Source organism: Schistosoma haematobium, chromosome 4, assembly GCF_000699445.3.
Source record: "Schistosoma haematobium chromosome 4, whole genome shotgun sequence".
Taxonomy (NCBI): Eukaryota; Metazoa; Platyhelminthes; class Trematoda; order Strigeidida; family Schistosomatidae; genus Schistosoma; species Schistosoma haematobium.
Window position 1 is genome coordinate 1,726,599 of NC_067199.1, and position 22,141 is coordinate 1,748,739.

The window sequence follows — 22,141 nt, forward strand, 5'->3', positions numbered from 1 at the left end:
TGTGCCTAACACCTAACCTCAACTTTAATCTCTCAGTAGCTCCACGATACTCAATAAATGCTGCGAAAAAAACCTATGGTTCAAAACCAATCACACTAACTTCACAACCACAGAGTAGTACATGAAGAACAGTTGCGTTGTGCAGTTTTCCGTTGATTTAGCAGATGTATATCTCCCCTACATCACATCATCAAGTGTTATTAATGATGGGTATTTTACACCTAGCACGATTGTTTTTAGTTTGCAAAAAAGTAGAGAAATATAATTCACAGTATACGGTTGTAGAGATGATTAGGTTTTTGATTGAGTTCATGAGTCAATTGAAGCTGGACCACCATGAAAATACCTAGAAGTACTGGACGGCCGTTTCGTCCTATTGTGTAACTTCTCAGCAGTGCGCATCCATGAACGAATCTTGTGAGGCAGGATCTTAGAGGCCTAAAATAGGATGAAACAGCCGTCCAGTACTTATACGTTCTCAATGATCGTCTTACATCAATCAATTCATGATCTCAATCAAAAGATACAATTCATTTTAAAATCATTTAATTTTAAATAATATTCTATGTACTTGTGGTGGACTCCAAATTAATGATGAACCACCTGATGGAAATCGTCTTGAAACAAGGATTTTCTTTTGAACAATATCATAAATGCATACTTTACCTAAGATAGAAATATAATAAAACATAAGAATAAAATACAAATGGTAACAAACTATTTTATACTTTCTATCTTATTCACATGTGATTCAGAATTTGATAACCATAAGATGATGGAGAAAATTTCTAGCTCAGGTGGATGATTTTGATGTGAAGGTTTGTTCTCTAAGCTGGATTGTTAGCTCAATGTCCTAACAAGAATAATGAATGGTAACTTTTGGGACCTATTGATGAACCAATACTAAACCTATATTTCTATCGTATAATTATCAAGTAACTAAACTATTCATATTCGTGTCCCTCTTATTATAAGCTTCATTTTGATCTATGAACTATTATTTTACGATTTACCATTCTTGAATTATGCCCTGTCTATTAATTACTACCTCCCTCATTCACAGCCACATCTAGCTAATTCTTGTACGAATGTTGTTTCATATTTTATTGGTGCGTTGTGGTCTGTCTGGTTGGTATATAAACAGAGTATGTTTGAAATACATAATTCATATCGCAAAGGCTCGGATTGATGTTCTGGACTTAACCGGCTAGGCTAGGAAGGAAGCAGGACCAATAAGTACTCGGGACTGCTCGTACGAGTTTTATGCATCCTTGGTCCGATCGATAATTCGCTGCTTCTGATTGGTGGGTTTGGGCTATAACACTCAATGAGCTTCACAGCTAAACCATCCAGCTCAGAGAACAAAACTCTATCAAAACTTGGTAGCTATGTTTAACAATTTTTTTTCGTTATTCATGTTATATCCCGACGAAACTAATCAATGATGGACAAATATTATACGTTTATTCTTATTATGTAACTGTTCAGTAACTAGATTATGTATGTCTATACTGCTCTTATTATAAGCCTTATTTTGACTCATAGACAATTATGATACGATTTATCGTACTTGGTTTATGCCCAGTCTATTAATTACAGTCTCCCTCAATCACAGCCAAATTTGACTAAATCTTATATAAATGTTATTTTCTATTTTATGGTATGTTGTGGTCTGTCTGGTTGGTATATAAACGAAGTGTGTTTGAAATACATGATTCATATCGCGGAGGCTAGGCGGGAAGAAGGACCGATAAGGACTCTAGACTGCTCGTACTTGTTTTAAGCATGATTGGTCCGGTCGATAATTCACTGTTCCTCAATTGGCGGTATCATTACGTTATATACTAATAGGATATAGGGCACAAGCTATAACAATTCAATTCTTATTGTTGTTGGTATTTTATTAGTTAATTTGAAGTAGGACTTCTCTAGACTGAATAACCTAAATTTTGGTTACATCTTAGTTCGTTATTCAATGATTATAAACTGTCAAAAGAATTTTATCAGTACTATGTAGTCAGCAACATGACATTCTTTGTTGGACAATATAATAATTAGTTAAATTTGATCCATATTTAAATTCACTTGTTATTGTTTGGTTGTATCTACCCATGGTTATTTAGAACTGCAGTTGATCAGTCCCTTATTGACATATGTGCATCCAGTGTGGATTGCCTCGATATTGCCTCAATTCACAAACATTGTATACAAAGATGAATAGTGGCCAACAGTTGAATCCAGGACGTGCATTTCGTCCTATTTGAGACTCGTCAGATGGATTTAGGGCAATATCGAGGCAGCCCAGACAGGATATATATATGTCAACAAGAGACTGATCGATTATAGTCCTAAACAACAATTAGAACATACAAGCAAACAATACCAAGTGAATTTAAATTCACCCCATTACACAAGCAAGTGGTTAACACGACTCAGTAGCTGAATGGATAACGCGATGGCGTTTGAAGCGAACGGTACTGGGTTCGAGTCCCAAAGTGGATACCAACTCTAGAATACAGGTACATCCAGCTGACGACTCCCAAATAGGACGAAACGTGCATCTTGGATTCCAATACTAACCACTATCCATATTTGTTTATCTAGATTTATTGACATGACGTTTTACTGCTTAACTCATATCAATGTAAACTTTCATAGTCACTACCCTTATGACTAATCTAGATTACTAATAAAGTATCAGTCAATTCGATCCTACAAATAACTTGAACTACTTAAATTCAATAAATTTACATCGAGAAAATTCCTAGAAGTATAAGGAACAATTCACTGTTTCAATAATTGTTTTATTATTCTAGACCTAGACGATTGTCTTATACAATCTTGATGATATTAGGATTCATCTTTTAAGTAAAATCTAGTTTACTTCAACACTGACGGTGTAAGTGAAACTAAGGATTTTTATCATCAAAAGAGACAATAGTTAAGGTGTTTTGAGATTGCAATGGAAGGATAGAATATCCTTTTTATGTAAAGATAAATTAGGCATTCTATACGAAAACGTTTTATATATTATAGGAACATGTAATGTATCAAACCGACTTGAATATTGTATATTAATAAGAATAGTCCAAAGAGATTTATCCTATTCAGCTCCGTACTTGTTGAGACCTTAAAGTTGGGGACGGAAATCCGTGGAATAAGGTGAGGTGTGCATTTTTAGTACTGATCTTTTCTAACCCCGAAGAACGCATAACGTCGGGAAATAGAAGCAGATATGAAAAGAATGAATAGATGGAGAGTGCTGGTGGGCGATTTATGCTCCACGACCAGGAGTAACAGGCGTAAACAAGTTTTTAACCCCACCATTCCTTGTGGAAAGGCAGCATCGCTGTTATGCTGGTTATCTGAAAGAAACATCTTATTGCCGTCACACATCTGTACAGTCAGCAGTACAATTTCGCCCATTGACCTGTGGTTTGCTGGTTTTAGTCTTACCGCTCTTCAACCGACCTGTCTGGTATAGTAGGACCTTGAGGAGCGGTTGTTCCAGCCACTATAGCTTGATTGGTTCATTACGATGGGCAAGACCGACCGCTATATCAAAGTAGCAGCAACGGTCGGGTTCGAAGTGTATGGTTAGAAGTTGTCTGTTTGGCTGATCTGTTCTTTGTTCTGGTGTTATGTTTGCGTCGCCTGTTACGTATACTTCATAAAAATATGTGCAACCATTCCAGGTTCCAGTCGGGTTTTTATTTTTTTAGCTGGATATTCCATTAGTGTATTTCCTAGCAAGTTTTCAAACTCTTGAGTAGCTACAGCGTTTTTTACTCTCGTCTTTTTATCTGATTACTGTAGCTCGTTCACTTGAATTCTCCCACTTTCACTTTATAAATAACTGCTTCTGTTCTTTTTATTATTCCATTTGCCCATCGTTGTCTGGAATCACAGAAATCCTGCACCAAAACTGTTTCACCTTGATGAAAAATTTTGGTTTCGACACGGTGATGTTCACTGAACTGTGGCTTCTTTATTCGTATTTTCTTCGATCTTGGTATCAGATTTTGTTATACAATCCGAATTTTGTGCCTAAACATACTTTCTGCTGGCGATAACCCGTTTAATGTTTCTGGACTCGGTGTTGAACGGTTACTTAACAAGAACCTTGGTATAATTTTTTCTACCCTACCTTCCCCTTCTTTTTTTGAATAGTCCTTTTTTATGAATCAACAAAACGTTCCGCTTCACCATTTGATGGGGGTTAGTATAAAGGACATCTGACACGATTGGTACTGTTTTCTCTGCAGAACTTATTAAATTTGGTTGAAGTGAACTGTGTTCTATCATCAGGAATAATAGTATGTGGCTGTCCAAAACGGCTGAACTCTCCTGTAAGTTTCTGTATCGTGACACTGGCGGATACAGTGGTTATTACGAACAATTCTGGCCATTTCGAAAATCCATTGACAATAATTAGGAATTGTTTACCCTGAAATCTATGTGAAGGAGTAACCAAGGTTCTGTCGGTGCTGTCCATGGTCGAGGTTCATCTATAATGGGTCATTTAGATGATTGTACACACTTTTAACATCGTCTTGAAATTTCTTCAATATCTTTATCGATATTTGGCCAGTATACGTGAGTACGGGTTACTGACTTCATGAGACTCATGACAGGATGATAAGAGTGTATAAACTTCATTATCTACTGCCGAAGATGATTAGGAATGACAACTCGATCACCAAACAGGACTCAGTTATCAACGATTATTAGAGAGTCTCTCCATCTGTGGAACAGTTTCAGGCCTTCTGATTGAAGATGGAGCGGCCAGCCACGACGATGGTAGTGTATAAGTTTACAAATTATTAGATCAATTAAAATGGTCTCTGCAACTTCCCTTTATGTTGAATTAACGGAATATACAACATTTGTGAAAATTTAGCTATCAGACGAGTGAGCGTGGATCGACAGTCATTTAGTGTTACTCTGGGTTTTTATCTCACTTCTACCACCCAATTGGTTAGCTGAAGATCATTGGTACTAGATAGACAACCTAAGAGACCTAAGCAATTTTCAAACTCGATCAATACAACTGTTCTCTTACCTTAAGGTCCGATCTCATGGACCCAAAATAACTTAACTAGGAAATCTGTTTATTTTCACTGGCTCGTGAATAGTATTACGTAAAATAATACAATGATCAACAACGTACCATCAAGACCAACTGTAGCTGCACAATAAGTGGACGGTGATGTTACACAATCAACAATATCATTAGCATGGAACTCTTCTAAACAGTCTGGTGCTAATGATGTATGTGAAAAGGATAAATCTAATTTCCATATAGCTCCATCGGCATCCTTTTTATTCAGAGGAAAGAAAACATAAGTAACAGAAAGAAGACATCATCAAATTGAATATGGTTAATGATTTATGATTATGTATGTGTTATATAACATTAATGTGAACTGAATTTAGAGAACTAAAAAGTGTAAGACAACTATTTCGTTCTAGTTTGAAACTTCTTAGAAGTGTACATCCACGAACTCATTAAAGGTTGGACCTGGGACTGTTTGATTTCGTCACAAGCTTTTAACTTTCAGACTACTGAGTTATTATTTATTTGAACACATAAATATTAGTACAAAGGGGCACTAGATACATATGCGCCACACAATTTTCCAGTAATTTTCGTCAGTAGATGCAGTACCATGGTAGCCGGTGATCAATAATCGATTCATACGCCATTTTCTCCCTCAGCCCATGTACACTATTGGTTTGGAATTAGGGTTTTCCAACTCCCCTAGGTGGGTGCTCCATATCTAACAACCCGGGTAAAGGGCCGGACATTCGCTTTCCATCCTCTCAATTTATTAAACAACAGCCCAGCCGTAAGAAGGCAGTGGTTGTAAGCACGTGTCCATATGAGAGCATTTCGTGTGGGAGAGCTGACTCTCTCTCCACTCTCAGCCGTACCAGGACATTTGGGAGCATATTTTACATTTCTAGCATAGATATTTAGAAATCTCGGTACTAAAAAATAATCATATCGATCTTTGGCTTGAAATCATATAGTTCTTCTTAAATATGAACTATTTCCAATCGGTGATGTTATTGATGACAATAAGAAATCTCGAATCAATATGACCAATTTATTTTATTCTTATTACTATCCTCGGTTCAAAATTTAATCCTGGCAGTTAGTTGAGAATAATTCAGTTTTAATAACTTACTTGAGCATACCACATTGTAGAATCAGGTAATGGAATTTTTACAATATGCATTAAATTAGCTTTTATTCCAACACGTAATTCATTCATTGGTTCTAGTTCATAGAATCCACCTTCTTCTGAAGATTCCGCTGTATCCACAGTTTCAAAATCCCATGTCTATGAATGAAATAAGATGAAATTTATGCAATAAAATAGTAACTTTCTAAAAAATCAGTGTACTTTCATTTGCAAGGAACTCTAAGCACAAGTTAGAGATACGTGCAATGCTGATTAGAGTTGAGGATGGTTGAAAGAAAGTTAAGGGTGGCCAAACCTAAACATGGCATCAGTCCACATAGTTACTAACTTTTGATCTGAATCATGTTGGTGGGTGCAGACTACTTGATTGGGGTCCATGTGACTATTGTAACCAATGATAGAAGACTCCGAGCAACATGGCTCAGAATCGATCACAATAGCGTAGGTGTATACACTCCTTGTTTTCCCTTAAACCGTGAGGTTAAAATCGCTTCATATCTTTCTTTCTACCAACTAATTCTTTCTTCCTGTACTATGTTCTTATATGCAATCTTTCTTTTATATATTACCACCGTTGAAGTAACTACTCCTATGTATTTGGTGTTCATCTTGTTGTGCTAATGAGATGTGGCAACTTTGACCGATGCACATACGTGCCTGGTCCTACATTGAAGCTGACTGACTGACTGACTAAGAAGTGAGTCAGTCAGCATCACCATTATAAAAATACTAATTTTTACAGCACTCAATAATACCTTGTAGAAATGGCAGCAGCTGGTTATATCTTAAAAAAATGTTAGTAATTACCTCAAAAAATAAAGGATACACATTTATCATAAATAGACATAAACATACCTACTTCTGAGTTGTTCAGAGCAGAGCTCTGTGATTATAAAATATTCCTCAAGGCTGTGGTTTATTTGTTAATTTAGTCACATTTTAACGCGTTTTATCCACAAGAGCTGATGAGACTTCCAAGATAAGAGAAGCGATCGACACGCTCAACTATTTCACTCCCTATTATTAGTTCGGGTGTCGATGCAACCCAATTGTGAAGCAACATTTTGCATTTCGAGGGAAATAATCGCATGCCGAACATGCTTGCATTGTTGCTTATAGTGATCAGAAGACTCTGCATTTTGTCAGCGTCTTCACCAACTAGAACTATGTGATCGGCATATTCTAGGTCAAAAAGTGAATCTCCCTGTAGAAGTTCAACCCCTGGAAATCTAGATGAGGAAAGTATTGTCTCTAAAAGCACACCAACGACAAAGTTAAACAAGAATGGAGAGAGTGGACAGCCCTGACGAACACCACTTGAGGTAATCAATTCTGATGACAGTTCGCCATAAGCTCTCACTCTACCAGTTGTGTTCGAGTGGAGAGACTGTATTAGGTTAATGTAGTTCTTTGGTACTCGTATCAGTGGCAAACACTGAACTAGAACCTCACGATCAACAGAGTCAAATGTCGCCTTAAGGTCGAGAAATACTACCATTGTGGGGCGTCTGAATATGTGTCTATGTTCTAGAACTTGACGTAGTGTGAATATCTGATCTATACAATCACGTCCAGGTCGAAAACCAGCCTGGTTTTCTCTAGTCTGCTCTTCACGAGCTTTAGTTAGGCGTCGAAGTATTAGTGAAGCTAATATTTTAGACACTATATTAGTCAAACTGATTCCTCTGTGATTGTCACAAGAGGACTTTTGTCCTTTCTTATAGACTGGCACAATCAGTGATTGAGACCAGTCAGATGGGACTAGGTCAAGTTTCCAAATTCTACCTGAGACCTCAGTTAATCTCACTGCTGATACTGGACCACTATCCCTCAAAATCTCAGGAGTAAGCCTGTCAGGGCCTGCTGCTCTCCTATGCTTCGGATTTCCTATAACTTTTTCAACTCCGTAAAGAGTTGCAGGACTAACATCAACTTGCCATTCAGGTTGACTGGAGATCGTGGGAAACTGAAGTGTGGCTGAAGGCCAGTCGAATTGATCCCTAAAGTGTTCTGCCCATCGATCCAATCTCCTGGATCGAGAATGTATAATATGTCCATCTTTCTCTGAGAGTGTTTCGCTAACAGTCGGTTTCCTAATACCGGTTTCCTTAACGAGTCTGAACAATTGTCTGCTATTACCTATTGCCGCTACCTTTTCCATCTCTCTTGCTTTCGCTACCCACCACTGTTCATCTATCAGTGCGATAGATGCTGTTGAGATCCAGTGTTGCTCCCTAACCTTACGGGTTACCGTACTAGCAGATATCACTGTTTCCACAGCTTTTCGGATATCATTCCATGCTGCCTTAGGGTGGGCATCGCATACATGGCAGCCTAACTATTTTCCTAGTTGTTCCTGAAATATACTCTTAGCTTGACTATCATTAAGTAGGACCCTAAGAGGTTCCCTTGCAGCGTCTTTCCTACGTCCAGTAAGACGCATACAAATACGCGCTCGTGCTAGAGCATGATCTGAATCTAAGCATGTGCTCCAGAATGAGCGACAGTCTTCTATCGAGCCCCTCCATCGGTGGCTGATAGCGATGTGATCTGTTTGTGTCCAACGTTGGGACGAATTAGGGGGTCGCCACGTCTAAAGACGCTTTTCCTTATGCTTAAAGTTAGTATTTGCAAGGAACAGGCGGTTATCTGAGCATAACTGCAACAGATGGTCGCCATTATCTGTTCTTTGAGCCACGACACCATAAGGTCCACCTAGGTGTCTTTCCCTTTCGCTTAGTTTACCTACTTGAGCATTAAAGTCACTGGCCACTATTACTGAATCAGAGCGCCTAGCTTTTCGGAGAAGGTCGGAAAGCTTTCTGTAAAACTCATCTTTGACATCATCTGAGCTGCGGTCAGTGGGAGAATAGGCAGAGACGACGAAGAGGCAACGATGAATGTCCCTATCTTTTCGAGTCCTTATTGTTCCGTTTAGTCGGACAGCGCACAAACGACTGTCTACTGGGATCCACTCTAAGAGAGCTAGTTCTGCCCTAGGACTCAATGCTGCGCCTACGCCAGCGTGTCCACGAGAAGCAGCATCTGGGCTTCGAGACACACGAAGCGCGAATCGAGTTGGTTCTTTGTTTTGACATGGTGATGTCAAATGAATGACACTACTCGGATCCTGTATGCGCGTTTCGGATACGCAGCACACATCGATGACGCGAGATTCTAAAGTCCTGGCTAATCAAGCCTGTTGTCCTGTTTGGCACAGTGTTCGTACGTTAAAAGCTCCTACGTGTAGTTTAGAGCGTGGTTTCAGGAAACCAAGAATAACGTTCTGCATACTCGAATCGTTTGCCCTAGCGGTGCGAGGTGATAAAAGGATGTGAGAAGGGTTAGTCGGGGAGATAAGAGTGGTATTAGAAAGTGTAGGAGGGATTTGAATGTGATCAACTTGGTCTCGTGTGCTGTTATAGGTATGAGGGCTGATGTCACTTCTCGGCTGCCTACACCGTGGAAGGGTATTTCTTGAGGAACCTGAGAAGGAAGTTGGATTAGTGTTGGTCTTAACGACCTAAGAGCGTGACCGCAGAGCCCAAGGGACAACTGCTTGAGGCTGGTCGCGCACGGCCTTTTTGTGGGAGGTTTTTAATGTGTTAGCTCCGTTCTTTAAAGGGCCTTATCGCCGGAGACGGAAATCCGTGAGGTAAGGAGAGGTGTGACATTTTTAGAGTCGACCTTTTCTAACCCCTTTCTTCCTTGTGAAAAGGCAGCATCGCTGCAGATGCTGGTTGTCCGAGGGAAACACCTTACTGCTGTCACACCCGTCTACAGTTAGCAGTACGACTTCGCCCTTAGACCTTGAGATAATAATTCATAGATAGGGCATAACTCAAGAATGGCAAATCGTATAATAATAATTCCTAGGTCAAAATAAAGTTCATGATACGAGGGACACGAATATGAATAGTTTAGTTATTTAACAATTATACAATAAAAATATACGCATAGTATTGGTCGATAAATAGATTCCTAAAGTTACCATTGATTATTCCCACCGAAATATAACAAAAATAAAAACAAGCAAACGAAGAAAAAAAAAGTGAGTATCATAACTCACTCGAATCCAACCATCTTGACCAATTGTCATTAATTCACCTTCATCTATAATAATTTGCATAATATTCCCATTATGACATGGTCGTTTATTTTTACGTGTTATTTGTAATTTAATTAAATCACCTTCCCATAGAAGTAAATTACCCCATATTGAACCAGTTAATACTTTACCATCAGGTAATATTACAAATCCTTCAATATCCGATAATTCAATTTTACCAAATTTGCCTAATTTCCCTTGAAGTTTTAAACCAGTAAATGTATTAGCCATTTTCCAAAATTTTATATGTCCAATACCAACTGTAGTTAATAGACCATATAAATCATTTGACCATCCAATATGATATATATCTTGTGAAAATGCTTTAGATCTTAATACAATTTGTTCATTTCTCCATTCCCATAATGTTAATGTATAATCAGGATCAGAGCCAACTGTAGCTAATAATTCACCATCTGGACTAAAAACAACATATTGAAAAAAAAACAGTATTGTTTTATTTCAAAACTATTTCTTGCAAAAGAAACTTCATTATGTAAATTATATTTGAAGTTAGAATTTAACACTGTTGAATGTTGACTCAGTGATCTGGAGGTTAAGGGTTTACTCGCGAGATTGATAATTCCTTAGTTTGAATCTCGTAAAGCACGATTGTGGATGTGCACTGCTAACGAGTCTCATACTAGAATGAAACGGCCATCAAGTGCTTCCAGGTTTTTCATGATGGTCTACCTTCAATTGACTCATGAATTCAACTATTAAAAGTTATATTTATTTACTTATTTGTTTGATTCATGCTAGTGGAGAATATCGCCGTACTTACCAACTCACTTGGTGTTATTTGCTTGTATCTTCCCAATTGATCAGTCTCTTGTTGGCATATGTGCATCCTGTGCGGACTACCTCGATATTGCCTGAAGTCACAGGCTTTATAAGCAAAGATGGATAGTGACTGGTAGTGGAATCTAGGACGCGTTTGAAGCGAACGGTACTGGGTTCGAGTACCAGAATGAACATCAACTCAGAGATGCAGGTACATACAGCTGACGAGTCCCAAGTAGGATGAAACTTGGGTTCAGGTTTTTCTGTCGACTACTTCCAACCATCATCTTAACATCATTCAGTATTTAAAAAGGTCTTAGATTACTAAAAATAAACATTCACATATGAATACGAGGATAAAATGACTGTTAATGAGTTTAAACAAACTGAAAGTAAAGTAATAGTTCTCAGCAATGTTAGCATGAAGGATAGAATTCAATATATAATTAGGTTTAAGTCAGAATTACGACTTACTTTTAGCGTGTTGGAGTGAGGTTGATAAACTTAAAGTTTGCAGTTATGATGTGCATAAACTAACCTCGAACCTCGATCCCAAATGCAAACTATAGTAATTACAAACGTGGTTGTCTAACTTGGATCGGTTCGTGATTTAAATGAAGTTCAGCGATTTCCACAAATTCATAATAATAAAAACACATAACCGACCTAAGAATGCTCATTCATGTAAAATTTATATATATATATACAGATTACTTGGTCGGGGTCCACGCGACTATTGTAGCCAATGGTTAGGGACTCTAAGTGACATGGTTCAGAATCAATCACAATGGAGTAGGTGTATACACTCTCTTTCTTCCCATAAACCGTGAGATTAAATTCGTTTCATATCTTTCTTTCTACCAACTAATTCTTTCTTCCTGTATTATATCCTTATATGCAATCTTTCTTTTATATATTACCACCATTGAATTAACTTCTTCAATGAATCCGGTGTTCATCTTGTTGTGCTAATGAGGTATGGTAACTTGGACCGATGCATATATGTGCCTGGTCGTGCGTCGTAGCTGACTGACTGACTGACTTCCACCTTCTATCACAAAGTAATTATTCACAATGGTTGTTTTCTGAATGCCTAAAACAACTTACGATATCAGGGTTATTCTTCAATATACTTTATGTTTATTAATGTTCTTAAATTTTTTCAATGAAGAAAAAGAACGTTTTTCATCATTCACACAGACACTTACGCCAAGCGGCTTCAGTTGTGAAATTGAGATACAGATCAAACTATACAAAAAGTTATCATTTAAGTTAATCAATTAAATTATCTCACCGCTATCTTTAGAATTCAGCTAACATCTTGGCAATAAAATGAGAACCAAATCACTGAGATCAATGATAGATAGAAGGCGTAATATTTTAGCTTGGGAAAAAAAGATCATGATCAGAGAGGATTTTTGTGGAGATTGTATTAATTTACCAGTTGAATTCATGAGCCAATCAAAGGTAGATCACTATAGAAAACGTAGAAGCACTGGACGGCCGTTTTAAGATTCTAGCCTGAGTTTTAAAAGTCTTTATAATCCAGTGAACCACTAGAAGAAATAGAAGTAGGTAGAGTAAGTAGCCTTATCTGTTTGCGGTCCCCACTTGGAGTGTATCTGTCAGCTGTCCTCCATGCATGACAATACCAAGTGAATTTAAATTTCACCCTATTGCACAAACAAGGAGCTATCAGGACTCAATAGCTTTATTTATTTAAACACAAACATAGGTACAAGAAGGCACCAAATAGATATGCGCCACATAAATCATTCGATTTGTGTGAAGGCTAGGATACTGCCCGGGTGTCCAAACCGAAGCCGGTGGTTTTCTTATGGGGTCACACCCGGATCATTTGATCTAAAGGTCTATTCCACAAGGCAGCAACGTAAGGAGATCCAGTCCCATAGAAATCGGTGACCAATAATCGTTTCATAAAACTTTTTTCCCTCAGGATCCTGGAGTTCATGTGCATCATTGGTTTGGAATTAGGGTTTTCCAACTTCCCTCTATGGATCCTGCATATCCACCAATCCGGCTAAAAAGCCGGACGTTGGCTTTTGGTCCTCTCAATTTCATAAACAACGTCCGTTGCGCGAGAACGCAGTGAGTAGGACTTCCTTGTTAGTGGTTGTATGCACGTGGCCATGTGAGAGCATTTTGAGAGAGAGAAAGTTAACTCTCTCCACTCTCGACCATACCAGGACATATCGGGGCTTGTGAATTAAAGAAATATCGAGGCAATACACACAGGATGCATATATGTCAATAAGAGAATGATCAATTACAGTCGTAAACATCTTTTGGAAGATTCAAGTAAACAACACCAAGTAAATTTATTGGATAATAAGTTTAAACTGCACTTTGTCTTCAACTGTTTTAAGCAGCTAGGTAAAGATTACAATTTAATTGAGATCTAAAATTCATGACATAAACCTATACTTCAGTCAGTCAGTCAGCCACAATGTAGGACAAGGCACATAAATGCGTCGGTCCAAGTTGCCACATCACATAAGTACAACAAGATGAGTACTGAATACATAGAAGGAGTTACTTTAAAGGTGGTAATATATAAAAGAAAGACTGCATATAAGGATATAATACAGGAAGAACGAATTAGTTGGTAGAAAGAAATATATGAAGCGATTTTAATCTCTTAGTTTATGGGAAGAAAGAGAGTGTGTACACCTACTCCATTGTGATCGATTCTGATCCATGTCACTTAAAGTATCCAGCCATTAGCTACGATAGTCACGCGGACCCCTAATGACATATACACATACAAATAAAGAAGAAGATTATAATGAACATACCTAAACTGACATGCAGTATATGCAGTTTGAGTACCTTCTTTTAATATACGATATAATTTTATATCAGGATATTGATAAATGCATACATTTGGTATAATACCTTTTTCAGCTAATGCTATATACTTATATTGTGAATGTATACAAAATGTACCAATACCAATTCCATTCATTGAACGTATCATTATGATATCATTTGTATCCATATTAATTATTTGTAAATAATTACCATATATATGACATAATAGATTATTATTATTATAATGAAGTAATTGTATATTCTCTCTACGTGTTACATCCATACCGAATAAATGTGAAACTTTTAAAAGATTTATTGGTATACCAGAATTTTCAGGGATCATTGGTTGTACAATATAATCAGTATAATTATAAAAGAATTCAGGATCTATCATCTTTTTAGATTGTTCATTTATTGATTGTGTCATATTAGTATGATTATCATTATTATTATTATTATTATTATTATTATTATTATTATTATTATTATCATCTTCATATTGATCTTGTTGTTGTTGTTGTTGAGTTTGTTCATTAACATGGTTTATTGAATTGTTACTAGGTACCAGTTCTTGTTGATTAGAAGATGAGGAAATATCTTCTTGTTTAGGTTTATCACTTTCTAGTTTACCAATAACTTGCTCTTCTTGATTTTTATTCTCTGTGAAGGTGAATGAGTTTGTTTTTTTAAATTTAACATTACCGACTATTGAAGATTCGTCATCATCAACTGGTAATATTTCAATAGAATTCTTATCTTCAAGGCTAATATCATCTTCTTTTTGTTGACTAGGATCTAGATTATCTTCATGGTCAGACATTTTTAGTATTCAGATTGGAGCATATTTCTAAATGAATAAGATGTATTTATAAATTATTTAACAAAGTAAATAGTTATTGAATAAATGTTTGGTTTAAAGTATGAGGCACTACATTACACTAATGGTGGAGAAGATTTGTAACTCAGATGGATGATTTTATTAGAGTTTTGTTCTTTGAGCTGGATGGTTTAGTCCATCCATCCAATTATCCAGCTCACAGAACAAAACTCCATCAAAAACACTACATTTATCAACCATTAATAGAATTTTCATCCTAAGGAGCATATAAATTAGATTTTCAGTAAATACATAATGAATTCAATCATCAAATTAGTTGAAGAATATTCTATGATGATCTTCTGAGATCCAATACTTTTTTTCAGTAAGATGAACTGCAATTCACATGGAATAAAATCAAGAACTATTAGATTGTATTGCAAGTACTGGAAACTTAGTCAAAAAGATAGTTTTTGATGAAGGTTTACATTAAGTTATAAAATTTTCTACAAATTCATATAAATATATAACCATCTTGTATTCTCGGATGATTCATTCCAAAGTGGAAATTTTGTAATCCTAGTGTTGAACTATCACAATTCTGTAGTCCGATAGTAATCACTAATAACATTAGTTCAGAATTATGCTATATGACAATTGGCTGAAACAAAAGACAAGAACTGATGGAATTTAATTTGATGGTTGAAAAACGTTAGACTAGTTATGAAACTTTGATAGATTTAGGTTGATCCCATATAGTATAGTGTAGATGCACTGTTGCTAGTTTATAAACTGATGTAACACATATATCTAGTGCTTTTTAACTTTCAATGTTCATTTCACTGATGTTGGTTTGCAATCCATATTAATCTAAAACGTTTTGCCCATTATTAGAATGGAATATCATAAACAACAATTATTTCGCTTGTAGTAGATGTATTATCATTTCTCATAAATATTACTTTTACCAATGTACACAAATGTATGATGAGTAAAGACTATTAACAAACAATTCATTTAGTTTAAAATTCTGTGATATTGATAACTCAGATTATTAAAAAAGAGCTTCAATTTCATTTATACTTGGTGCATCAGCTACAACGTAGGACATATGTTCAAGTTAGCATACCTCATTAGCACAGCAAGATGAACACTGGATTCATAAAAGTGGTTAATTATGTGGTGGTAATATATAAAAGAAAGATTGCATATAAAGATATAGTACAGGAAGAAAGAATTAGTTGTTAGAAAGATACGAAGCGAATTTAATCTCACGGTTTAAGGGAAGACAGAGAGTGTATACACCTACGCTATTGTGATAGATTCTGAGCCATGTCACTGAGAATCTCCAACCATTATTTACGATAGTCACTCGGAACCAAACCAAGTAATCTGCACCTACCAACATGGGTCAGACATGAAGTTAGTGACTTCAAACACTGATGCCACGCTTTGGTTTGGCTACCCCTAACTTTCTTCTAACCATCTCCAACACTGGTTAGCATTGCACGTCGTGGTAATCGGTCTTCGGGCATGCTTGCATTTTCCAACAGATTAAACATAAGAACCGGAGATTCACCAGTTGTTTGTTTACTGCAGAAAATGGCAAATTTCATAAAGTGTGGTGTTTAAGGTGTGAATGACTGAAATAGCTGTTTAAATAGATGTTTATATGGGCGTCATACAGCGTTGAAAACGATTTTATAATCAACTTTTCAATCTGTTGGTATAATCGTAGAACATATCATCATTGAGGAATGAAAGAGTTGATCCCAAAAAGACAGCTGTAGCGATAAGTTTAAAGAGTAAAACTGGACGGCCGCTATTCATAACTGATGCGAAGTGTGAATTTCATTAAGTATGATAGATGTGAACTTTCGCACAGTGTAGTAATTATGTTCTTTCCAATGTTTGATGTATATTCCGTTCGTGCCTCGCAGTAACCCTGTGTATAATTTTATTTACAAAATGTTTACTCACTGAACGCCAGTTATTTGTAAAGTCAGTGCATTTGGACTAGTAATGACATGATACTGGGCAAATTATTCCAGAGAGTCAATAGATCTCAATCTGTACCAGTCCCTGTGTTTTTTCACTTAGTACCGTGACAGGCGCAGTAGCTCGCGTCTCCATATGTAAGCAGTAGGACCGCGGATATTACAGTTAGTAAATATTGGTTCGAGCCATGGTGACAGATATTGGGATAAGCCAGTTCAATATAATTTATCATTCAGACCCCATTTACATAGTTAACTGCCGATCTTAATGTTGTATTAAGGTTTACTTTTAATCTTTCCCTCATTTTGGGCCGGAGAATATTTTGTCTGTGTTTTCGTCATGATTACATTCTCATGAACCTGATTTCTTGCGTTTACAATTCTACTACAACAATCATTATTGTTTATTTTACATTTTCTTGTTGTTGTTACGTCTGCGTCACTCACTGCATATACTTGAAAAAGATGTGAAACTATTGCAATTTCCACAACATGAAGTACACGCACCAAGACTGATACAAGTGAAGATTTATTGATGCCAAATATGACAACAACTTGCGTCAAAAATACACTCATTATATATTAATTGTATATCCATTCTGATTATTAATTAGGATAATATCATAAGCATGAAAAATCCTCAGAGTTATAACAAATCACACGCTATGTGCCTTGCTGAGCACAGTTGACATTAATTTCATGAAGGAATAACTTATCTTGAATAAACAAATTAATTAATGTAATAAATAACGAAATATCACAGTGGAAAAAAACAAATACTAAAATGAGTAATCATTATGTCGAGGTATAAGGAAGTTACGTTGAACAAAAGTCACAATGAGTAAAGAATGTAACTTTACTTTCCAGTCCCGTCATATCAGTATTTTGTTCATTTTCTGTTAAGCGTTAGGTGAAAACTTTGGAGAACCACATCCTTGTCAAGTCTTATGTTTAACATACATAACCCATAGTAAACACTTTCTTCAATCGTAAAACCAAGTGAATTATAACATAAAAATGACACATCGCTGGTGATTTTGTCTCAAAACTCGAAGAATATGTTGTCTGAATCTAAAAACTTGTTGTTTGATATTCGTAGAGTTGGTTGTTTTTTACTGTAACTTACAAATTCAGCACACTTTTCATCGTTTTATAAGCTGACATCATTAAATGCAACTTGATACACGAAGAAAGTATTACTTTTATGGAAAACTGGACATTTTGACGAAGGTGAAAGTGCTAAATTTGAGACATTTCCCCTCAATTGTATATTATACACTATTTACCCTAAGCTAAAGAAAAATGTGGCATTTTGATGTATTGTTGTCTATACCATCATCACGTTTTCTAAGGATTTTTCCGAAAATTTTTAGAACGCTTGAGTTTATTTTCCCTTTTTCTGTTAACCCGAGCAAATTTGCTTGGGTTAAGCAAAGTTTAAAAACCTATCTGCCAGTTCAGGGTATGACAAAATGATATCCATTAAAATAACTCGTGAACTTATTAGAATAGGTAAAAAGCATTGGCGAAAAAAGCAGGTACTTCCAGAGAGAAGTCATACGTTTATGTCAACTAATTCAAATTCGTAGAAAAATCCCAAGACCTCGAAGTCATAGAAACTGTTGAAGCTTTTACAATAAACAACTATTCAGATTCACATTTGTGTGCTGAGGACAGAAGGCTTACAGTCTGTGTCAGTCCTTTTCTATTAAACTCCCGAGAGCGTCTATTCTTCTCTTGGGTGGATCAATCAAAAGAGCGAACACCACATGCTGCCTGGACGTGGTTTCCTAATTCGGATCTCGTCAGGGGTGTGTATATTGTAGTGAACATACTAGTACCTAACTTGGGTAAGCGTCCTTTCTAAAGGGTTCTTAACTCTTCAGCTTCAAACTCTCAGCAGCGAGTTGCCCCAAGATTCCTGTGATACCTGACTACGGGTGTGGGATCTGCTCTTATGCTGTACTTATTTGCCACTTTTAGACCAACCAATCAGAACATCTAAATTCGCCTGAAGTGCACATGCATCCGCGTCTTGGCATCATTTCCCGGCGGAATTTTTCATTATCAGTGCACAGTAGCTTCGGTTACTAAACTTTACTTGGGAGTCAATTTAAACACAGCATAAAAAGTAAAGGACCTACGACAGAGCCTTTTGGCACCCCACTAAGTACTGGTTTCAAGGAGGCATTTGACGTTTATGCTTAATTTCTGTCTATGACGTAACAAGCAAACCTTGATTCACAGCAGAAGAGGTCTGTTAAACTTAAGGCATCTTTTAACGCTTGTTATTGCTGACTGTTGTGTCGGGATTTCACTATTAAATCCGATGTAATTAGTGAGTCATTTTTTCACTTTATTCTATTAGTCATTCCTTCAATATCTTCACAAGTTGCTGTTCGCATTGCACAGGCTGATAGCAAACCTGTGATCTAGTAAGGCTGGCAATTTTAAACGACATAATCATCGTTTCGAATAACGTACCTTGTTACTCGACCTATTCTGTTTCAAAAACTTTCAGTTAGACCTGTTAATTCCAGACAATATCATATCAAGAGATTGTCGTAGTAAATAAATCCCCAAAATTAGTAGTCCTGGATGTCTTCGACATTTGATGCTGACAGCATTAGTTCTAATAGGCTCACTTATATGAAGGCGTTCTGTCACGCATCCGCACTAGAACATTTGTGGGTACGCCGTGCTTCACATATACGACCGCCAGCCAGCTTAGATTGATCACTTCTCAATATATCGATATTCTATTAGACATATCTCTTCGCTCCTGACTTTTGATATGACTGTGCTTGCACATTTCAATTATAAAAGGTGTTACTAGTCAAGGTGTTGTCAAACTCCGAATACTTGTGGAATCCTTAAGATTATTCCAGCAGTTCTAATATACTTTGGGCTGCAGAACAATTTGTCGAACAAAATGAAGTTGATCTAAATTTTTCAACTGTGCCGTCGATGTATACATCACTCTAATGCTGTACACCTAGTGATCTTAATCAACTAAAGCTAAATAAAATAATGCCTTTGCTTAATTTACCTGATCTCATACCAAAACTATAGCATCCGATGATGCTCCAGTCTGGTTCCCTCAAAAACGCTTTCAAGCCAAATGTTTCCTTATTACTGTGACATAGCATGAAATCTTACCAAGAAAAACGTTTATTATCAAGTGCAAAATGATGAGATGATTTGACGTTAAATGGTAACCAAGCTGCTAGATATTCCAGTCCTATGAAGACGTTCGGTAGATCATCATAATGGATCATTGCGCATGATGAGTTGTCAGTCAACAGTCGACGCTCAATAATCGGCCTTGAATGCTGAAGATTTCTTCTCGTTTTACATATATATCAAAAGCCCAAAAGGTTTATGAGTTCGGTATTTACTCAGATCATGGAACATAACAGCTAGAGCTTTAGGTTATAATCCTGGTTAGGTTCACATAATAACTCCACCTGTAGCTTTTCTAGATTTACTACCGGTCCCAGGCCCACACACAAGAGGAGATTTTAGTATAGAAACGGCAATCCCACCCCACAGAAAACAATCGTGCTAAATAAACACCAACCAGATTGAACAAATTAAGCAATTTAAACTCTGCCCTACGAGTTGAACGAACAATTATCACACTTCATGATGAAAGCCGAGAATCTTTGGAAGTCATGAGGCCGATGACCCTTCTGACAACCACAGCAACAATTAACATAGGTACATGGAATTGCCACACAATGTAGGATACCGAGGGGACTAATCAAATAGATACGGAACGAGGACATAAAACTCGACAGTGCTCGAAATCATTGGATCCTAGTTGGGTGAAAAAAATTACATTCAGGAGAGATGCTGCTGTATTCCACGAAAAACAGTGTTCTACACGCTCAGGGAGTTGCTCTGATGCTGTTCACAGAAGCACGTAATACACTCATAGTATGGGAAACCGATGGATCCAGAGTCATCAAAGCATCACTCAGTACAAATAAGGAGGTAATCACAATCAATATTAACCAATGTTATGCACATACTGTAAGATCCAAACTACGGTTTGGACTGATGGACAGCTGTCTAGGTGGGTTAGATACGCGTTTTTGCCCGTTTGAAACCAAAACAAAGTAATTGGGTAAAATGACGGTTCTAAACACATATGACCATTCAGCTATCCAACCAATAATTGTTCAGTTGATTTAATCAATCACAACAAATAAATGTTATTCTATCCTGTCTGGATAGACCACGCACAGATTCGTTCAAAAGATAATATTTGGTCTATTTATAACACAGAGTGTTTCTAATTCTGGAAGAGTGCCTAAATTCACAACCAAAAATGCACAATTCCAGTCAACAAAGGAGGAACAAACCAATATGGCTGCCGCCAAGACTAAGTATAAAGTAAATCAACATAAGTGCAGTTCGGGAAGAAAAACGGGGAATTAGTGAAGGCGCAATAAAAATAAAAACTATGATAAAATACAAATATTAATAATTCAAGGTAATCGAAAAACTAACAATGTACAACTAAAGGGATCAATAGGAACAAAGTACAAGTATATACATGGAGGGGTTTTCACACACACACAAAACATTCAAAACGGATCTTACACCGACCCCCGAAATCCCTCCATACCACACAAGCTACCTTGATGCCTGTGGTCATGGTTCATTATATAAAATATTACACTATAGGAACAAGTAGGACTTACAACAATACGCCTACTCGACCTACCTACATTAATAACAACAAAGACTAATCCGAAGCTTCAAGGAGACCTGCCTTACTTGATCCCATAAAGTCTGTTCTCTAGTGATCAACAATAACAGTCGGGGTATAGACCTAATCATTCTTTCCCAAACTCCACTCTTGTTGCTGGATGAGGGTGTGTTAAAATGCCATTGAACCCGCCTCGCTGACGGTTCATTACTTATCTTCTGCTGATTCAACTGTTGCACAAACCTGTTTAATTCAGAAACTGCACCCACGAAGCTTGACCCACTGTAAATCTCTGGACGTTTCTTTCTTCTTTTAATAAAACTTAATAAGGCCATTATAAATGAATCAGTATTCAAACTATACATCAGTTCAATATGTACCGCCCGTGTTTGCAAACAAGTAAATACATATCCATATCTTTTTTCTAATGACTTTCCTATGTGTCCTTGTTCTTTATGACAATGTCTAATTATCATTTTCGTCGCTAAGTGTCAACTGGGTAAAATTATTGGATGTTTAAAAGCATTTGGGAAATCTGGGTATCTCAGTCGACCTTCAACGCAGAGTAACCCATCAAGCATTATCGGCGATAAACCTTTCAGATCATGACTAACTACTTTACTGCTGTTTTTAAATTCACTAAGTAATTCTACATACACTTCTCTCTGAACCATCAAT

General features: G+C 36.8%; 1 protein-coding gene across 1 annotated transcript in view; it reads right to left on the minus strand.

Moving 5' to 3' along the window:
* The window catches only part of WDR52 (Cilia- and flagella-associated protein 44), an 80,770-nt gene extending 62,423 nt beyond the window's left edge, over positions 1-18,347 (minus strand). Inside the window, exons 1-7 of the mRNA XM_051208158.1 lie at positions 18,308-18,347; positions 14,635-14,779; positions 13,917-14,592; positions 10,279-10,738; positions 6,192-6,347; positions 5,171-5,318; positions 572-666 (exon numbers count right to left, since the gene is read on the minus strand). Coding sequence (XP_051065942.1) covers positions 572-666; positions 5,171-5,318; positions 6,192-6,347; positions 10,279-10,738; positions 13,917-14,592; positions 14,635-14,752 — 1,653 coding nt within the window. The 5' untranslated portion in view covers positions 14,753-14,779; positions 18,308-18,347. The remainder of the gene's footprint in view (positions 1-571; positions 667-5,170; positions 5,319-6,191; positions 6,348-10,278; positions 10,739-13,916; positions 14,593-14,634; positions 14,780-18,307) is intronic.
* Between the last annotated feature and the right edge of the window lie 3,794 nt (positions 18,348-22,141).